Source organism: Vitis riparia, chromosome 4, assembly GCF_004353265.1.
Source record: "Vitis riparia cultivar Riparia Gloire de Montpellier isolate 1030 chromosome 4, EGFV_Vit.rip_1.0, whole genome shotgun sequence".
Lineage (NCBI taxonomy): Eukaryota > Viridiplantae > Streptophyta > Magnoliopsida > Vitales > Vitaceae > Vitis > Vitis riparia.
This window is the reverse complement of record NC_048434.1, coordinates 5,391,628-5,409,779: the sequence shown is the minus strand read 5'-3', so window position 1 is coordinate 5,409,779 and position 18,152 is coordinate 5,391,628. Positions and strand designations below refer to the sequence as shown.

At 36.2% G+C, this 18,152-nt stretch overlaps 1 protein-coding gene across 4 annotated transcripts; it reads left to right on the top strand.

Moving 5' to 3' along the window:
* Nucleotides 1–2,937: 2,937 nt before the first annotated feature.
* Nucleotides 2,938–17,758, top strand: LOC117912477 (protein FAR1-RELATED SEQUENCE 6-like). 4 transcript variants are annotated; one of them, XM_034827065.1, is made up of 5 exons: nucleotides 2,938–3,067; nucleotides 9,401–9,554; nucleotides 9,847–9,955; nucleotides 12,817–13,051; nucleotides 15,678–17,758. In XM_034827065.1, the coding sequence occupies exon 5, from the start codon at nucleotides 15,678–15,680 to the stop codon at nucleotides 17,682–17,684; it is 2,007 nt and encodes a 668-aa protein (XP_034682956.1). In that variant the 5' UTR covers nucleotides 2,938–3,067; nucleotides 9,401–9,554; nucleotides 9,847–9,955; nucleotides 12,817–13,051; the 3' UTR covers nucleotides 17,685–17,758. The 4 variants fall into 4 exon arrangements, with proteins under 4 accessions (XP_034682956.1, XP_034682955.1, XP_034682958.1 ...); XM_034827064.1 differs by lacking the exon at nucleotides 9,401–9,554; XM_034827066.1 differs by lacking the exons at nucleotides 2,938–3,067; nucleotides 9,401–9,554 and adding an exon at nucleotides 4,277–4,294.
* The last annotated feature ends 394 nt before the right edge of the window (nucleotides 17,759–18,152 follow it).

The window sequence follows — 18,152 nt, the reverse complement described above, 5'->3', positions numbered from 1 at the left end:
AACAATTGAGAGTTCATCCACGATGACCATGGCCATCATAACAAGTTCTTCCACTTTTACTCCAATTTTATTTTCTCATCCAATTCCTTCAAAGTTGGAAAACAATAACTTTCTTGTTATGCGAAAGTAAGTTCTAACTATAATACACGATCATCGATCACAATATCTTCTTTTCGAATCTAGACCTTTACCATTGAAGTTCTTAACATCAAAGGATAAAACTCATTGAAGAATGAAATTGGATTTCTCAAATTCAGAGTAGTGGGGTCAATGGATTGTTTTGTGTTTGTTTTTCTTCCACATTTGATGGAATTCTCACTTGAATGATGAATAATGATTTGTTTACTTAATTATGGAATACATTGGGGGGTATATTTTGTTATTTAAATTCATGCTAAAGTTACACAATTTAAGACACAATTACAAAATAATAAAAATGGATCTTTAATGGTTATCTATTGAAGATTAAGGGTTATGCTTGATTTACTTGCACTAGTTTGATATAATTTGTTTGTTAAAATTTATATAGATGCAATTTTTGAGGGATAACAACTCCAATATGAAACATCTATTATTTCTATTAATTCTTGTTCTAATGTGTATTTAGTCAATGAAATTGTGTCCCTTATTTTTCCTCAAAGTAGTTCAAATTTAGAAAAACAAGAAGTCAGTGGATTCTATTAATCTTAGTATGGTCAATATAACTACTATTTCTAGAGGTAATCAACAAAAGAAAAATGTTTATAACCTTGGTAAAAATCAGAATTACAATTAAGGCTTTAATGGGTAACAAAAATTTTTTGGGTTTAATCTTCAAACAACTTTCCAATATAAAGGTGGTTTTTCAATGGGTGAGGAAGAAGTGGATCTCATGGATTTAGTTTCGGTGGAGGTTTTGGGAATGGGAATAAACTTCAGTGTTAAATTGTAGTTGAATTGATTATAAAAGCCCACAACAATCATAATTGTACATATAGTAGCTTTAAGCATAAAGTGGATTAGTAGAGAGTAAAATATTATCAATATCTTTATCAGTGAAGAACTACATGGGGAAATGTTCATGGAGCACCATGTTAGTTTTAAAGGTACGAAAGCATTAGAGTCAGATTGCAAAATTCACAAGTTCTTCCATGGTCTTAAACAAGCACCTTGAGCATGGGGTTGAAAAGTTGTACAATGTTTTGCTCACTTTTAGATTTCATTCTCCAATTTTTGAAAAGTCACTCTTTATTTAGACTTCTCCTCAATGTTAAGACCTTTGCACATGTATGTGTTAATGACTTACTACGAGAAGTAATAGTGAGATGGTTCAAACACAAATGGCATAGTTAAATTATAGGTTTTCTTTAAAAGATATTGGTGAGATAGATTATTTTATGGGAATTCAAATAAAACACATTATTGATGGACTTCTCCTCTTATAAACAAAGCATATTGCAGATCATTTGTGTAAAGCAAAAACGGAATATGCTTATAGTGTTATTGCTTTTGTTATGAGTCAAAGACTTAGAGCTTATGACAGTGATCTTGTGGAGAATGTTCAATTATATAGAAGCATAGTGGGAACACTATAGTATGTGACAATTACTTGCCTGTAGATTGCCAATAGTGTGACGAGAGTTTGCCAATTTATATAAGACCAACTTAAAGCCCATTGGAAGATAGTAAAGAGAATCTTAAGGTACTTGGTAGGAACTTTGGAGTATGGGTTGTGTCTCAGGGAAGTCTTCAACTCAGGATTTAGATTTGGTTGGTTTTTATGATATATTTAGAACCAAATACGATCTCGTGACATTTAAAATGCAACGCACCATTTCTAGATCTTCTATAAAAGAAGAGTAGTAAGAGTTTGACAAACTTGTTTGCGGAAATCTCTTAGCTACAACCCTTACTTGATGAATCGAAAGTAAGTTTCTTAAAAATTTGTATCATTTGATGTGATAACTTGAGCACAATAATGATTGCAACTAATCTAATTCTTCATATCATAAGAAAAATATATAGAGCTTGTTACATATATTGTCGATGAAAAAGGCTTACAAAAGAAGATAAAAATTCAACTTGTATCATTTGTATTTGTTGGTCAAGTTGCCAATGTCCTCACCAAAACTATTTTAAGCTCTAAGTTTCTAGCAATGAGAAACAAACTCAGAGTAGGAAATATATCACTTTTGAGAGGGGAAGAAGTAGGGGATATGGTTAATAATAACAATCGGTTGATTTTATTAGTAACCAGTTGTAATAATTAGTTAAAAGTTATTAAAATATAGTTTACACATGTCATTACTTTAATCGTTCCATTATTAGTTAGCTATAAACCTATTTGGTAATTAAGCCTTTATGTCCAATCCTCGTAATCAAGAGATACAAATTTGAGAATCAATTGTTTCATTCTCTAGTTCTTTAAAAGTACCCTACCAAGAAAATATAAAAATTGAATTTGAATGAGTTATTAGATGAAAATTAAAACTCAATTTTTAAAGATTATGATTCAATTTTTTTTCCATAAAGTACCATAATTCACTCCATCATATTATGGTTTCCAAGATGTAAATATTAAAAAGATTTGTTAACTTCTTTATATCATATTTTATTTTAACCACTTTATTCTTAGTTTTACATGTTGAATATAATGAAATGAAAGAAAGGTAACGTGGATATTATATTATTAAAAGGTATCATCCAATTTTATATGTAATTTATTAAAATTTTATTATTTATTTATTTAATAATAAAAATATTAACAAATGAATTCTAAAAGATAAGAATGATGGAGGATAAAACATGGAATCCGATTCCGTAGACAAATTTAAAGCAATATTATTATTTTTAAATTTCTTATTTTTTATTTTTTTATACCAACCCTTTTAATCTAAAACGGAGCGTTTTGAAGACAACCATTCACCTAAGATTTGTACGCACACGTGTCAGCTGGAGGAGTCGATAGATCTATGAAACCTCTGTGTGACCGAGTGTTACTGGCATTTTCCGTCGACAAAGAATCAGAGTGTCTCGCCGCGAATTTTATCGGCGATATCGTTGTCCCCGGCCAACTCAGTGAATTTTTGTAAGATCATCTCCAAATTCAGTTCAATCCCCAATTTTATGGTTAATATAAATTGAATCTGTTTGAGTTAGGGTTTCGTCTTATGTTCTGTTTGGTTTCTGAGAAAACGCTGGAAAAGCAAAAAAAAAAAAAAAACAAAAAGAAAAAAGAAAAGAAAACTTTTGATCTTACGTTTGATCAGAGTAATTAGTTTAATTATGTGAGTGCTAAGGTTATAAACAGTTGAAAATCCAAGATGGGAAATTTTCTTCTTCTTTTACCTTCTTTTATTTTCCTGTTTCTTCATTTTCTCAGTAACCAAACTGGGGGTTGTGGTTTCTTCTAGAAGAGAGCAGATTTTTTTGTGAAGGGGGGATTCTTTTTTAGTAGGGCTTCACAAATAGTTATGCCAAATGTGAATTATTTAGTTCTTTTGTATTGCTTTTTCTGGACGCTTATTGCGTTAGTATCTGTACGCATGCTCAAATTCAACTCAACAAAACCTTAATAACTACTTTTTGGCGTCAGCCGCTGCTTGAATTCATTGATGCTATTCACCTGTATCCAAAGTCATGTCATTAATCTGATGTTTGATATTAGCTGTCATGTTGTTTCATCTATATGTGTGTGTGTGTGTGTGTGTGTGTGTGTGTGTGTGTGTGTGTGTGTGTGTGTGTGTGTGTATGTATGTATGTATGTATGTATGTATTTCTATTAAGAGGAATCTATGATGGGTAGTGCTCCCATTAGGGTTGATGAGTGGCATGTCTATGGCTGTTGAACAAAATCTTCTCTTCTATAACAACTAACTGGTTTTAATTATAATAAATTGTGAACTTATTTTTTTGGCAAGATGCATATATAGTAATGAGTTATTTGACATTGCACCAAAGGCTTGGCTAAGGTGGCAAACATTTGGGGTGGGTATTAGGATATCTAAGGTTTGAAACCAAGTACCCAAAAAAATGGTTATCAATAAAAAAACATCTTTCGGCATTGCTATTTCCTAGTTGGAGAAGGCATTATTTGTATTTGCCCTTTGGAGAAAAATTGAGTAAATGTAAATGAATGTATACAAAATTACCGCATCTGAGGGAGGGAAAGAAATAGGAGATTTTTTGATAGTGAGGAATTGTCGGATCAAAGACTAAAAAGTTTATTCCTAAACAATTTCTCTATGTAGGTGATGGTGCATATAGGCAGGGGATATACGAATTTGATTGATTTCATAGAGTGGTTGGGCATTGGGTGAGGGAGGGAGTATTTCTTTGTACCCTCCTTTTTTACTTTTTGCTTGTTTTACTTGTATACGACTTGTATACTCTTGCGCTCTTTTTGCGTTTTTTTTTAATACAATTTCTTACCTATCAAAAAAAAAAAAAAAAAGTTACTGCATCTGATCATGGGGATGAGGTCAGCCCTGAATTGCATCAGTTGATGATTTCAACAATCCAATTTTTTATGTTTTAATTATTTGGGTAAATTTTACACTGAATCTCCCTTGCTGCAAAAGTTACTAGACCCACTTCCCATCTAGCAAACATGAGCTAAAAAACTTGGCCTTGCCGCACTAGTGCACTCCTTTTTTTCAAACTTGGGTCAGCTCTGAACAGGAAGCTTTGTCCCCGCAGTCGACACTAGTGCACTCCTTTTTTTTCAAGAGATTCTCTGACCATCCCCATGCTTCTACCTATGCATGAGATATCCTCCATACCTTCCTTGACCACCAGCCCATTAGCTCTTTGGTTCTAGCAGAACCATCCATGATAGAACCATCCACCAAAATTGAATGGAAAAACTCGAAAGTCCCATCACCACATGCATAATGGCTGGAACCTTTCTCCTACTAGATCTAATGAGAATATTGCTTTAAAACTCTATGTCCTTCTCCACAACCACAAAATCCTTGCAAGCATCCCCAACCTTCTTAGATTCTTAGACTTGTATAAGTCTATAGACTACAACTTTCTTCCTTGAATACACTATGTCAGTCATTCAATTCTCAGGAGCAAGCCCAAAAGACAGCAATTCAGGTTCAGAGAAGGAGGGTACAAATATTATATTAGACACTGGACTAGAGACTTTAGAAGGGTCAATGAGAAAGGGATCAATGAAATAGGAATCCCGATCCTTGTTTTCCTTGATGGAATTCTCCCCTTGAAGATAAGTAGCGGAGAAAATAAGACTAACTCTTGTTGAAAGTAACATCTGTTGAGACAAAAATTTTTTTAGATGGTGGATGGTAACACTTATATCTTTTTTGAGTTGAAGAATATCCCACAAAAATAAATTTGATTACTCTTAAGTCCAATTTTCTCCTATTTGAGTTGTGAACATGCACAAAGGACACACCTAAATATCTTAGGAATGAAATGGTTCATGGTTCTCATATTAGGATAAAACTATAAGAGTATTTCTATGGGACTTCTGAAATCTAAGACTCTATAAAGTAATTGGTTTTAGAGATGTGTGACGGTTAGGACGACTTCCCCTTAATAAGATTTAGGCACATGTTTCTGGAACAAAAAAACTTGTATTATATGAAGGAGGTGGCCATTTTTTCTCTCAGCAACTCCATTTTGCTGTGGGGCGTTGACACATGATGACTCATGAATTATTCTCTCATGTTGAAAATATGTAGTGAGGATTTGATTGAAATAATCTCTGGTATTCTTGGATTGAAACCTCTTGATAGTGACGCCAAATTGGTTTTTTTTTATATCATGTTATGGAAATTTGGAAGAATAAAACTCACGTCAAATTTGTGTTTAAGTAAGAAAATCCAAGAGACCCTAGTACAAATAGAGAAGGAAACAAGATTTTAAGAGTTCTGAATGATGGATGCCTATAAAAAAAAAAAGAGTTCTGAATGATGGATGCCCAAGTCTATGATGATGAGGCCAAATTTTGCCTTTATTGAAAAGGTGGTGCTCAGAAAGAGAAGATACGGGTGACTCACTTGGTTTCTCATGGTACTATAGCTTGTTCTGTTCCTAACAAGTCCAATCATCTTTCCCAAGTTCTGGTCCTAAAATACACATTGAATAGGGTAAAAAGTCACATTGCAACCCAAATCTTGTGTAAGCTTTTGTATAGAGACAAGATTAGTGAACAACTTTAGAACATGAAACACATTTCTAAGTGTGAGTGTCGGACTATTTTGGATATCTCTCACACCTATGACAATGGTTAATGAACCATCCGTTGTGACTATTTTCCTATTGCTTGGTCAAGGGTTATAGTCGTTAAATTGGTGTGATGAATGAGCATGTGGTCTATGGCACTTGAATCTAAAACCCAAGAATTGGCAAAGGTTTCATTTGAAACTTTTAATCTAATGGAAATAGGAAACTGACCTGAAAGTGCCAGTGGGCATGCACCTGAAGGTTTCTCAAGAGTTGTCAACAAAGCTATCAACTTTTCAATCTCCTCCTGATTGAATCCGCCTTGTTCCAAGGTTTTCCTTCAACTGATTGAACATAAGACAAGTGTGCTTGCCTATTATCCCTCTGCTTCTCTCTATTGTAACCTCACTTTTTGCTAGATGTGGTTGGCTTACCATGAAGTTTCCAGTATTTCTCCTGTGTATGTCTAGCCTTCTGGCAGTAAGTGCACCATCATTTATCCTTGTTATCACGGTTTAAAGCCCTTGACTGATCAACCCTTTTGTTATTAGTAGTGCTAGCCTTCTGATCATGCCCTTGTTAGCAACCATGGCCGAGCCTTCCATATTCTAAGGTTCAAGCATGACACTCCTCTTGCTTGTTTTTGCTTGGATAATAGAAATAGTCTCATTCAAAGTTGGAAGGTCTTTGCTAAGTATTTGAACTTTAACCTGTTCAAACTCAACATTGAGAGGAGACCAACTAAGAAATCAAAAACTCGATCCTTTTCGATGTAAATCTTCAGGATTGTTGCATTCTCAGAACATTTTGTCTCAATGCATCAATAGTGTAGAAGAAGAGAGATGGAAGGAATACAAGGTATAAAATTCTCTTCCTTGATCTTTAGCCTGTACATAAACTCACATATATATACAAAAATTCCTAGCATCTAAATTAGGAGCTTTCCTAACTTAATTCCATCAAATCCCTTTGATTATAGGATTACCTAATTCTCTCTACAAAATCACGACTTTCCTAATTTCATTTTTCCACACTTTCCCCACAGGTGGATTGGCAGCCTGACCAACCTCAACCACGCTTCTTATGCGCAAAAGGCATTCCTAAACCACCTAGATTCTGGAGCCCATCTCTCTAGGTGTAGATGTTTTTCCTTGTAATATCTCCAACCCAAATGTAACACTTTGTCTTCTTCAACAACCTTCTCAAACTGGAACAAAATAAGGGATCCTCCCATCAAAGCCATGCGGAGCTTCCTCTTCAAGTGCCAGGTTAATACTGCCCATGATTTCAAAGAATGCAGATCCAATACCTTATCTGAAGTGCCCCCCCTAATCTTTCCACAAGGAACCAATGGAGGCTGATATCCTCCATTCCTATTTGAATCCACACTGCATCTCCCACCTTACCTTGATTTTTCCTCACCATCTCAGCATGAGAAACTCCTTTCGCAGGAGCTTCCTCCCCATACTCCCCCTCCTGTAGCTCAATCCTCTGACAAGAAATTATTCCTAAGCTCCTTAGCTTAGTGGCCCAATTCTTCCAACCCCCTGGATATCCACTACCTTATGGAAAAACCAAGTTGAACCTCTTTTCTTCCACAGATAAGACAGCACAGTCGGAACCTTCCTGCTTTATTGCTATGTAACTCTGGCTTTTAATCCCTTCCTCCCTCCATCCTAACTTCCCTAAAAGCTTTCCAATCATTTTCTTCACTACAAGACTCTGCCCTTTCCAGCAACAGGGCGAGTCCTTTCCCTTCAAATCTATTCCAAGAAAAAAAGGCATGACCTCCCCTGCAACACCTTACCAACCACCTTTCCTTTGTTCATCTCAACTGAAATCTCGATAGATTTTGGATCAACACTGAACCAGTGACTGCCTCGTTCCATTATATCAGACATTCAGTTGAGAATGGAAGTTCCCCTTCATAATCATATTACAGCTGAGAATTCCAGTTTGTAACCAACACTTAAGTTGCTCTGTACAGTCCAAACTAATCAAACAATGTGTCCAAATTGTCAGCTAATTTTAATTAGAAATACTAAAGTGGCGGACTTTTGTTTCTTTCTTTTTTTCTTGATCTAGTTTAGTCATATTAATCTTTACCTATAAAAGAATGGGTGAATTTTTTCTGATTGCTTATGAGAAAATTTCTCCTTGTTCACTTCTAGGGTCTAAAATACAAAACTTCACAAATGCTCAAGGAATTTTGGGACTGTGATTGTTATTTAATGTCGGCTCAAGTTAACAACTACATTCAACTAAATGAAGCCTTGAACTTACTCGAGGTGGCTACTCTTAATCTAGTTGGAAAATATTCAATACTAGTTTGTCATATGAATGTTGAATCAAAGTTGACCTTTTGCTTTAGAGTTGGATATATCTCTGTGTGGTTTGTAAATAACATCTCCACTCTATGCCTTGAATTGAAATTGGAGTGACTTATCTATGAAACTGGTTAACTCATTGAATGGTGTGCTCTCTCCACGTTATGTTTCTTTTAACTCTCTAATGTCATTTTACATTTATAGAGTTTTGGTAAGACCAAGAACCTTTGCCCATGGCAGACTTCAATATCTTGAACAGGGACTTGCCTAACTAAGAAGGCTTCCAGGTTCCATGTTCAAGTCTCAATGGGAACAAAAATTTACCCATCAAAGAAAAAGAGAATGCTTCTAGTAACTTCCAAGAAAAAAAAAATTGCAGCCTGAAAGCCCTTCAGGTTAATTTTGTATCAATGAAACCTAAGAAAAGAATTAAATATTTGGAAAATGAAAATACCTCTGATATTGGTGTTATGCTTTTCTAAAAATTGCTTTTTAGATGACAATGGCCTTTGTACACACATTGACAGATAGCCCTACACTGTAAATTAATATCATATCTTTTAGAACTCAACAGGTCAAAATGGAAGTAGTTGTAACATAATCACATTGGAAGTATTCTGTCTATACTCCAGTGACAGCCAGTGTTGGCAACATCTCCATCATAATACCATCTTTTACCTAAGAGCTTCATAAAATGCAAGAAACTTAGCAAATTCCAATCTAGATACACGATGCAAAAGTTAAAATATTTCCATTCTAGAACATTACATTTAGTATTCCATCAGAATTTTCTCTTATTTACTTTAGTCCTTTAGACTTCTTTTAGTTACTTAAGAGTTACTGCAAAGACAGGGGATTCTGTGTTTCCTGAGAAAGTTTTGGTGTTGTGTAAAATTTGCAAGAAATGGTTGAGGAGGGATACAGAAAAAAGGGCCTTGATAATTCCATGTGTTCATGTGAAAGTGCCAACTTTCATGCTGTTCAAACGCTGGAGAACTATCACAGGATAATAATGCTGCTGCTGCTGCCCTTCATTCTCCAGCTTTCTGATCCCAAGTAATTACAGCCTTAAGGAAACTTTGGGAAGTATTAAAATTATTGAATTGAAACTTAAGATGTTGGAGATTTTCTTATCTTTTTTTCTTGTCTTTTATAATAGAAAATTCCATATGTTATGTTGTTGTTTCCCAAATTGTTTCTTGAAGGCTTTCTCTCTTCTATTATCTCTCTCCTTTTCTAAATAACATTTACTGCTTGTCTATATTACCTAAAGTTCCCTCCCTTTGCTTTGCTTTGGTTTTATTTTATTTTCTGGGATTGTTTACAAGTGTGTTTGTATGCATTATAGATGAAAAAAGTCATGGTGTTAGCCAGGCCAAGAATGAAATATTGGAAATGCACCCTAATTTCTGAAAGTAATGACTTTGGTACAGTAGCATCCGTCATCTTGTGCAATGGTAAGCACTTTTTTCCCCTCTATCTGTGATGTGTGTGGAATGGTAAATGTATAGGCTTGTGAAGGCAATAAGGTTAGGACTGTATCCATCTCTCCCGTCTGAAGGCTTTTAGTGATTTTGGCACTAAGGGGAATTATGAGAATTTTGTAGTTTTTAAGTGAAAATTTGTTACAGATATACTTGGAATGAGTGGCATTTGAGTTTGTTAAAGATACATGCCTTTCCACCTTCATTGCTGGTAGGCCTGCTGTCACCACCATGGCACCTTCATCCCACTGCCACCATGCTGCCTTCATATTTTGATCACAAAAACCATTGTCATCATCATAGCAGTAGTTTTTTTTTTTGATAAGTATCATGGCAGTGGTTACATGTGCCACCTTTTTACTCCCTCCCCCGTTGTCACCATTGCCATTACTGTTGTTGGCGCCCACCACTTCCTCCCTGTGTGATAACAAAAGATCACCTTGGAGTCCATCTTACTCACTAGCATGAATAATACATACACAAACACTCACTCATACAAAGTTTCTCCATCAAGTTAATTTCCAAACTGTTTGAGCTGTGATGCACATCTATATCTTCTGAACAGAATTTCATCATCCTTATCTGCTTTGCAGAGCCATAAAGAACATGATTCTAGGAGGTTGGTGGCGGTAAGGAAGTTCTGATTGGTGTGGTGATATAGCTGTTGAATATGCAGTGACATGAATTCTTGAAAGTAGATGACTATTAAACAATTACCCCAACTCAACATAATGTAACTTAACCTAGCTATTTAGGGGTTTCTGTTGGGCCCAACTTTACACAATTTAACTTTGTCTTTACCTATTTGGGGGTTTCTACATGAATCCTATTTTTCCTGGCCAGATTTCCTTCTAAGTCACATTTTGATGTATAATTAGCACCACCTTCATCCTTACATCTTCTCAATGCAATCATTGGCTGAGCTAGTAAATTTCTTTGTGAACTTTCTTTTGTCATATCACCAATTTTCTGTAAGTTCTCGAGTGTCACTGACCACCTCGAAGTTCTCGTGGATGTTGTTTTTTACCTTTCAATGATAAATGACATTTGATTGGCCTTTAAGGCTAGAACAAGTTTTATGGTTGGCAATAGAAGAAGAACAAAATTTTGGCATGATTTTGGTGTGGGGATGCTCCTTTAAAGGACTCTTTTCCCTCTCTTTTCTCTTTTGCTTCTAATAAAGAGGTTTGGGTGGTGAATGTTTGGGAGGTCGTTAGTGGGCAGGTTGTGTGGAACCCAGGTTTTACGAGACAGTTTCAAGATTGGGAGCTACACAACATTGAGGAGTTACTTAGGAGACTTCAAGTGCTTGGGAAGTGTAGTGAGGATGAAGATAAGCTGATTTGGAAGGTTAGCAATGCTGGGAACTTTTTGGTGAAATCTTTCTATTCTTCCCTAGCGTCAAATGGAGGAGTGTCTTTTCCTCAAAGGTAGTGTGGGCCTCTTGGACATCTTTAAAAGTGGTTTTTTTTCCCTTTTGCTTGGGAGGTTGTTTGGGAAAGGTTTTTGACCTTAGATTTACTTAAGTGAAGAGGTTGGGTGTTGGCTAACCATTATTGTTTTTGTATGAGTTCAAAAGAATCAGCTAATCACTTGCTAATCCATTGTGGAAAGGCAAGGGTCTTTGGCATTTGTTGTTTTCTCCCTTTGGCCTTTCTTGAGTCCTCCCTTTTTCTGTGAAAGATTAGTTAAAGGGATGAGATGGGAGTTTTGTTAGCAAAAATAGAAAAAAGTTTTGGAGAACAACCCCTCTTTGCTTGAGTTTGATTCTTTGGCAAGAGAGGAACAGATGATACTTTGATGGAATTCAATGCTCAGATCAAGCACTAAAGGAATCTCTTATTTGTACCCTTTTCCAATGGGCTTGCCAACATATTCAAGATGGTTATGCTTCCTTTTTAGATTTTATTGATTGGTTGAGTGTGTTAGTGAGAGATTATTTTTTGTGTTTGCTAGAGGTGTTTTTCTTCTTTGTTTGTTTGGCATCTTTTGTATACCTCCCATGCGCTTAGGGTGCACCCCCTATTCTTTGATTGGTGTCTTTTATATATATGTATATATATTCTTGTTTGCCTATTAAAAAATAGATTTGCCATCTGAATTATTCACAGATTCTCTATTTCTTAGATCTATCATCTACAAATTCGATGTGACTTCTCTGAAAGAGTTTGTTCTATTGTTCTAGTCGACCTGTTCTTCCGATTAAATGTTATGTTTAGTGTTTCAGCGGCGGCGATGCTAGTGCATTTTCCCCTTTCCCTTTCTTACTGTTGGCATAGTGGACCTCATCATTTTCTTTTGATAGGGCCTGGTGAACCTCATTATCATTTCAAAATTTTCTCATTCTTTGTATTACTTTCTGGATGTACACACATCATTTCAAATGAAAGTGAAGAATGGAAAAGAAAATTTTATCCAAGGATGAAAATTGTGTGAAATATAGAATACTTTAGAAAGTTATGTGATGTGTGTATCAACTATGATCCATAAAGTTTAATTCTGATGAAAGCTCATTGGGAGTGATTCTTTTAATGCCCTTTTTCATTCTTACTTCCCAAGGAATAAAAGCCTGCAAGCTTTGACATGGTAGTATCAGTCTGTCTTCTATAATGAAGTTTACCCTGAAATACTGGTTTTTGGATATTCCCACATTTCTTTGAAGATTGTGCACAATAAAAAAAAAAAAAAATATGATCTATATGCAAAAAGGTTACACAAAAGGATTAGGAAAATATTTTTCTGTCTTAGTGCTGCCATTTCACTGCTGATAAATATAGAGGAAGACTGAAAATTGGTTCTACGATTATGACACTTTCCTTTTTTTGTGTTGGCAGGTTAGATGACTTGCATAGCTTTGTATCTCCAAATTGATATCATGGAATTGAGGTTTAGAGTTTCCATTGCATGATACAGAAGCTCTAGCAGAAGCAATCATTTATTGATAGCCATAAAGTTGCTTAATTTCTCCATGAAAGGAAAAAGTTGTTCAGTCCATTTGATCAAATAAACTGACTTCAAAGTTTGTGATTGGCTGCTTATCTCATCATAAAACTACTGGTCTTTGGAAAGGTTTGCCTCCTTTTTTCCTTACGATCTCATTTGATGACTTTATACTTAAAATGGGAGTGCACGTGCGCTCTCACTCTCTTTATGTTCATGAACACCCACACTCTTGTGTATGCACATCAAGCAACACACTTATCTATGATATAGCAAAGCAACAAGTGATACAACAGTTAAAATATGGGTCATATTTCTTTCTAATGGACCAAATATGATCAAGAGCAGGAGGGAGAGTGTGGAGTGTTGATGTTAAAATACCTTTAGGTTTAGAATGCCCCTAGAGCTCCATGTGTATGTATGCATGTATGCATGTATGCTTGTTACATGTAATCATAGGTTCACAAATGATTATGCTTGTTACATGTAATTGCAAGCTAATAATAAATAAAAACAAGTAATGAAGAAAGCAACTATAGCTATTAATAATTATAAAGAATGATGGGGAATCCTTCCAAAATATATAAAACTTGATAAAAACAATTATAATGAAAAACAGATATGAACTGCTACAAGAGATAACTGACCAAGCTGCATAAACTGAAACTGGGATATTAAATACTGTGCAAATCCAAAAAAATCTGTACAACTTGTGGAGGTAAAAATTCTCCTACAAAAGGAACCAACTCCCTGGCTCTTTTCTTGGTTGAAAGATCATTAATGCTATGAGCTAATGTGGAGTCCAAGAGATAGAGCATCTCGAGTTTCTAGCGGCACCAATAATTTGGCAAAGTCACCAATATTACATCTGAGGCCCTCTTTTCTCTTTGGATGTCCCCACTAGATGACAGTAATCACATCTCTCTCCACCAAGAAATTGAACAGAGTTATATCCTAGGATCTCCAAAGGTGCTAGGATCTTTGCAGCAATGGCCAAACTTGACCAGCAGCCTTGGAAAAGGCTTTTAACCTTAGTATCACTGTGATCTCTAATCACTTCTCCAATCCCTATTTGCCTTCGACTGCCCTTGGAGTTCCCATCAAAATTTAACTTACCAGTACCCTCTTAAGGTGGAATCCAAACCTGATGCTTCTCCTCAAGTATCCTTGGACCTACAGAGAAAGTTCCAATGTATCAGAAGGAGGCTTAAGGGCATGTCTACAAAAGCTTTGGGATACAGAAGTCAAAAGAGCGGAGAAGAAGAAAACCAAATCCCACATTGTATCCACCGACCTCCATCTATCCTAAAAAATTCTGACACTCCTTTCTTGCCAAATTTGTTGTTACTGAAGTAAGGCTAGCCACACACCATAGCACCCAGCCTCTTAGCAGTCCCCAAAACCCTCAAAGAAGATAATTATCATATGTTTCATACTCTTGGGGGAGATCTAGTTTGTCCCATCATGCTGAATCACCTATGCCAAAGCTCCAAAGCTACAAGGAGATGAAGAAAAAAATTGCCAATTGGTTCATTACTCCTCATGTACATAACACAGTGGCATGCTATAGGTTTTGTAAGGTCTTTTAACTAAAGCATATGGTTGGTATTAGCTTTATTATTAGCTACAAGCCAAATGAAGGCTTTACCTTAGAAGAGAGGCTGATTATTATCCTATGAATTTCTGTTGTTTCTTATAAAAAATTTAAGAGAAAATTTGAAGTTCTGAAATGAAGATGGAGAGAGGTCAACAAAGAATAGATAGGGGAGTTTCTTCATCTTTCCACCATGTAGAGATTTGGGAATTGAGGTTGAAGGGTAAAAAAAAGAAAGTTTTTGCATCATCATCCACCAAGAAATGGGTAAAATGGGAAAGTGTAAGAAAACTTGTGCAATGGCCTTCCAAGGACTATGGTTTGACCATTTGACATCAATATTGGCATCCAATTTGTTGTTTAAAATTAAAAAGGAAAGCAACTTTGGCTATGTATGTAAACTGGAAGTTCTTTCTTGCAGAGCGCTCAATGAAATTTTTCATCAATTAATGGGTATCTTTAGAGGATACTGCTCTGGGAGCTCCAACCTGTGGGTTGAGAGCAAGTGCATATAAACTCTACCAACTTGGGCAGGAGCTCATGCCTTTAGGGAATTCAACTCCTTGAACTGACCTAGCACCCCAGCCCACTTGCCAAATTAAGGTTTTTTTCTTCTCATTTTATGGGATGTCTAGTCCAGAGGGCATTGTCAAGATTGTAGACATCAGATTAGTGTCTAATTATGAATGGGACAGAAAAGTGAGGATCAGACACAAGACATTCTTATTTCGTGGGATGTCTAGTCAAGTGGGCATTGTCAAGATTGTAGACATTAGATCAAATACAAAATGTGACTTCATTACAAACTCAAAGGAGTCAAACTTTACTGTTATTTGCAAATTGTCTGATACATTTCTAAGGATAACCTTTTTCTAATAATAGCTTCTCCTTCATCTTCTCTTTCTGTGGATGAATGTTTGCACATGTGTAATTTGCTTCTACTGAGTCTTTGATAAATAATTGTTGCTTTGGGATTTTTTTTTTCTTCTTTTTTTTTTGAATGAGTGAAAGAAAAGAAAAGAACATAAAAGAATATGCAAAATAAATCAGCTTTTTGGTTCACTTATTAAAAAGAACATCAGTAATTTTTGCTTCTTGTTCTGGTTGCATGTCTGCTTCTCAATACTTGTTAAAGAAAATGGGATTGAATTTATTTTTCAGATGGAAGAAGTTTGTCTCAACAGTGAGCCCGTATTTGATGAAGGTGATGAGTATGAGATTGAGGGAGACAGCATCACGGTGGAACATTATGATGAAACTAGCGAAACACAGTCTAAGAAGGAACCCCCACTACCTACCGTGGGTTTGGAGTTTGATTCTTTTGATGAAGCTTATGATTTTTATAATCTTTATGCTAAGGAGCAGGGTTTTGGCATTCGAGTAAGCAATTCGTGGTTTAGATCAAAGAGAAAAGAACGATATAGAGCAAAACTTAGCTGCAGCAGTGCTGGTTTCAAGAAAAAAAGCGAAGCAAACCATCCAAGACCGGAAACAAGAACTGGCTGTCCTGCAATGATAGTCATTAGACTGGTGGACTCTAAAAGATGGAGAATAGTTGAAGTTGAGCTTGAACACAACCATCAGGTGAGTCCACAAATCAAGCGATTTTATAAGTCACATAAGAAAATGATTCTTGCAGCCAAAAAAGCACAGCCCCCATCAGAGCCTGTCACAGAAGTACATACTATTAAGTTGTATCGAACAGCTGTTGTGGATTCCGGGTGCAATGGGTACACAAATGTTAATGAGGGAGAGAGTTTGAATCCTGTTGATCACTCTAAGCATTTGGATCTTAAAGAAGGGGATGCACATGCAGTTTACAACTACTTCTGTCGAATGAAGTTGACAAACCCAAACTTCTTTTACTTGATGGATCTTGATGATGAAGGGCAGTTGAGGAATGTGTTTTGGGCAGATGCCAGGTCCAGGGCTGCATATGGTTACTTTTGTGACACAGTTGCAATTGACACAAGCTGCTTGGCAAACAAATTTGAGATCCCTCTGATTTCATTTGTTGGAATGAACCACCATGGGCAATCTGTACTGTTGGGCTGTGGCTTCCTTGGACATGAGTCGGTGGAGTACTTTGTGTGGATTTTTCGGGCATGGCTTACATGCATGCTAGGCCGCCCTCCCCAAGTTATTATTACTGACCAGTGTAAACCATTGCAAAATGCCATTTCTGAGGTCTTTCCAGGAGCTCGACATTGTTATTGTTTGTGGTATATCATGCAACGAGTTCCAGAGAAGTTAGGAGGACTGAAGGGATTTGAAACAATTAAAAGGCAAATGAATAAAGCAGTTTATGAATCCTTAAAGATAGCCGAGTTTGAAACTTCTTGGGCTGATATGATCAAACGGCACAACCTTGGGGATAGTAAATGGCTTCAGACATTGTATGAAGATCGGCAACGATGGGTTCCAGTTTACTTGAAAGACACATTTTTTGCAGGAATGATTCCTGTCCAAGAAAACGATGGCTTGAATGCATTTTTTGATGGTTATATACATAAACATACATCCTTTAAGGAATTTGTTGATAAGTATGATTTAGCTCTACATAGGAAGCACCTGAAAGAAGCCATGGCAGATCTAGAATCAAGAACTTCAAGTTTTGAGCTGAAAACAAAATGTAATTTCGAGGTGCAGCTTTCCAAGATGTACACAAAGGCGATATTTATGAAGCTCCAATCAGAGGTTGAGGGAATGTACTCTTGCTTCAACACAAAGCAGGTGAGCGTTAATGGACCAATAATAACATACATGGTCAAGGAAAGAGTTGAAGTTGAAGGAAAGGAGAAAGTGGTTAGGTATTACGAGGTTTTGTATGAGACAACACAGGTAGACATCCGATGCATTTGCAGTTTGTTCAACTTTAAAGGATATTTGTGCAGGCATGCATTAACTGTCCTAAATTATAATGGTGTGGAAGAAATCCCGAGTCGTTACATTTTGCCTCGATGGAGTAAGGACTTCAAGTGCAGGTATGTTGTAGATCATGGCTCTGGTGATATTGATGTGAATAACCCAGTGCATTGGCAAAATAATCTATATAAACGTGCCATTCCCCTTGTGGAAGAAGGGGCACTGTCTCAACAACATTATAAAGTGGTATTGGATGAATTGCAAGGGTTGTTGAACAAGTTCAGTGTTTTAGAGGAAATGTGACATAAGAACATAAAATGTGCATGGACTACTAATGTAGTTATTAGCATGAAATATATAAATATTTGTTAAATCAACACTGCTTCCTTATATATGGATATTTGCTCCTAACCATCCTAAATGCCACTTTTTGCCCTGCAAATCCCACATTCTTAGCCCCCAGGGGGCCTGGTTATCTTGTGAAGAAATTCAGGAAGGAATTTTTTGTGGCTTTAACCCTTCTATTGCAGGTTTATGTTTGGTTGGATCATTTCTGCGAAAACCATTTTTTCACATGAGAAGCTTGTTCTAGAAGTGGCTTCGCATGAGAAACTTCGTTCTGGAAGCGGAGGCCGACACGACAACCGATGGAGAGGTTTGTTGGAAGCTTCTGACATGTTATTTTCCGGGGATTGTGCCAATATCACTTCCCATGTCACATGCGTTTTCCAACTCATATCAGCTTCCGTTATCTTCACACTCACTTCTTCT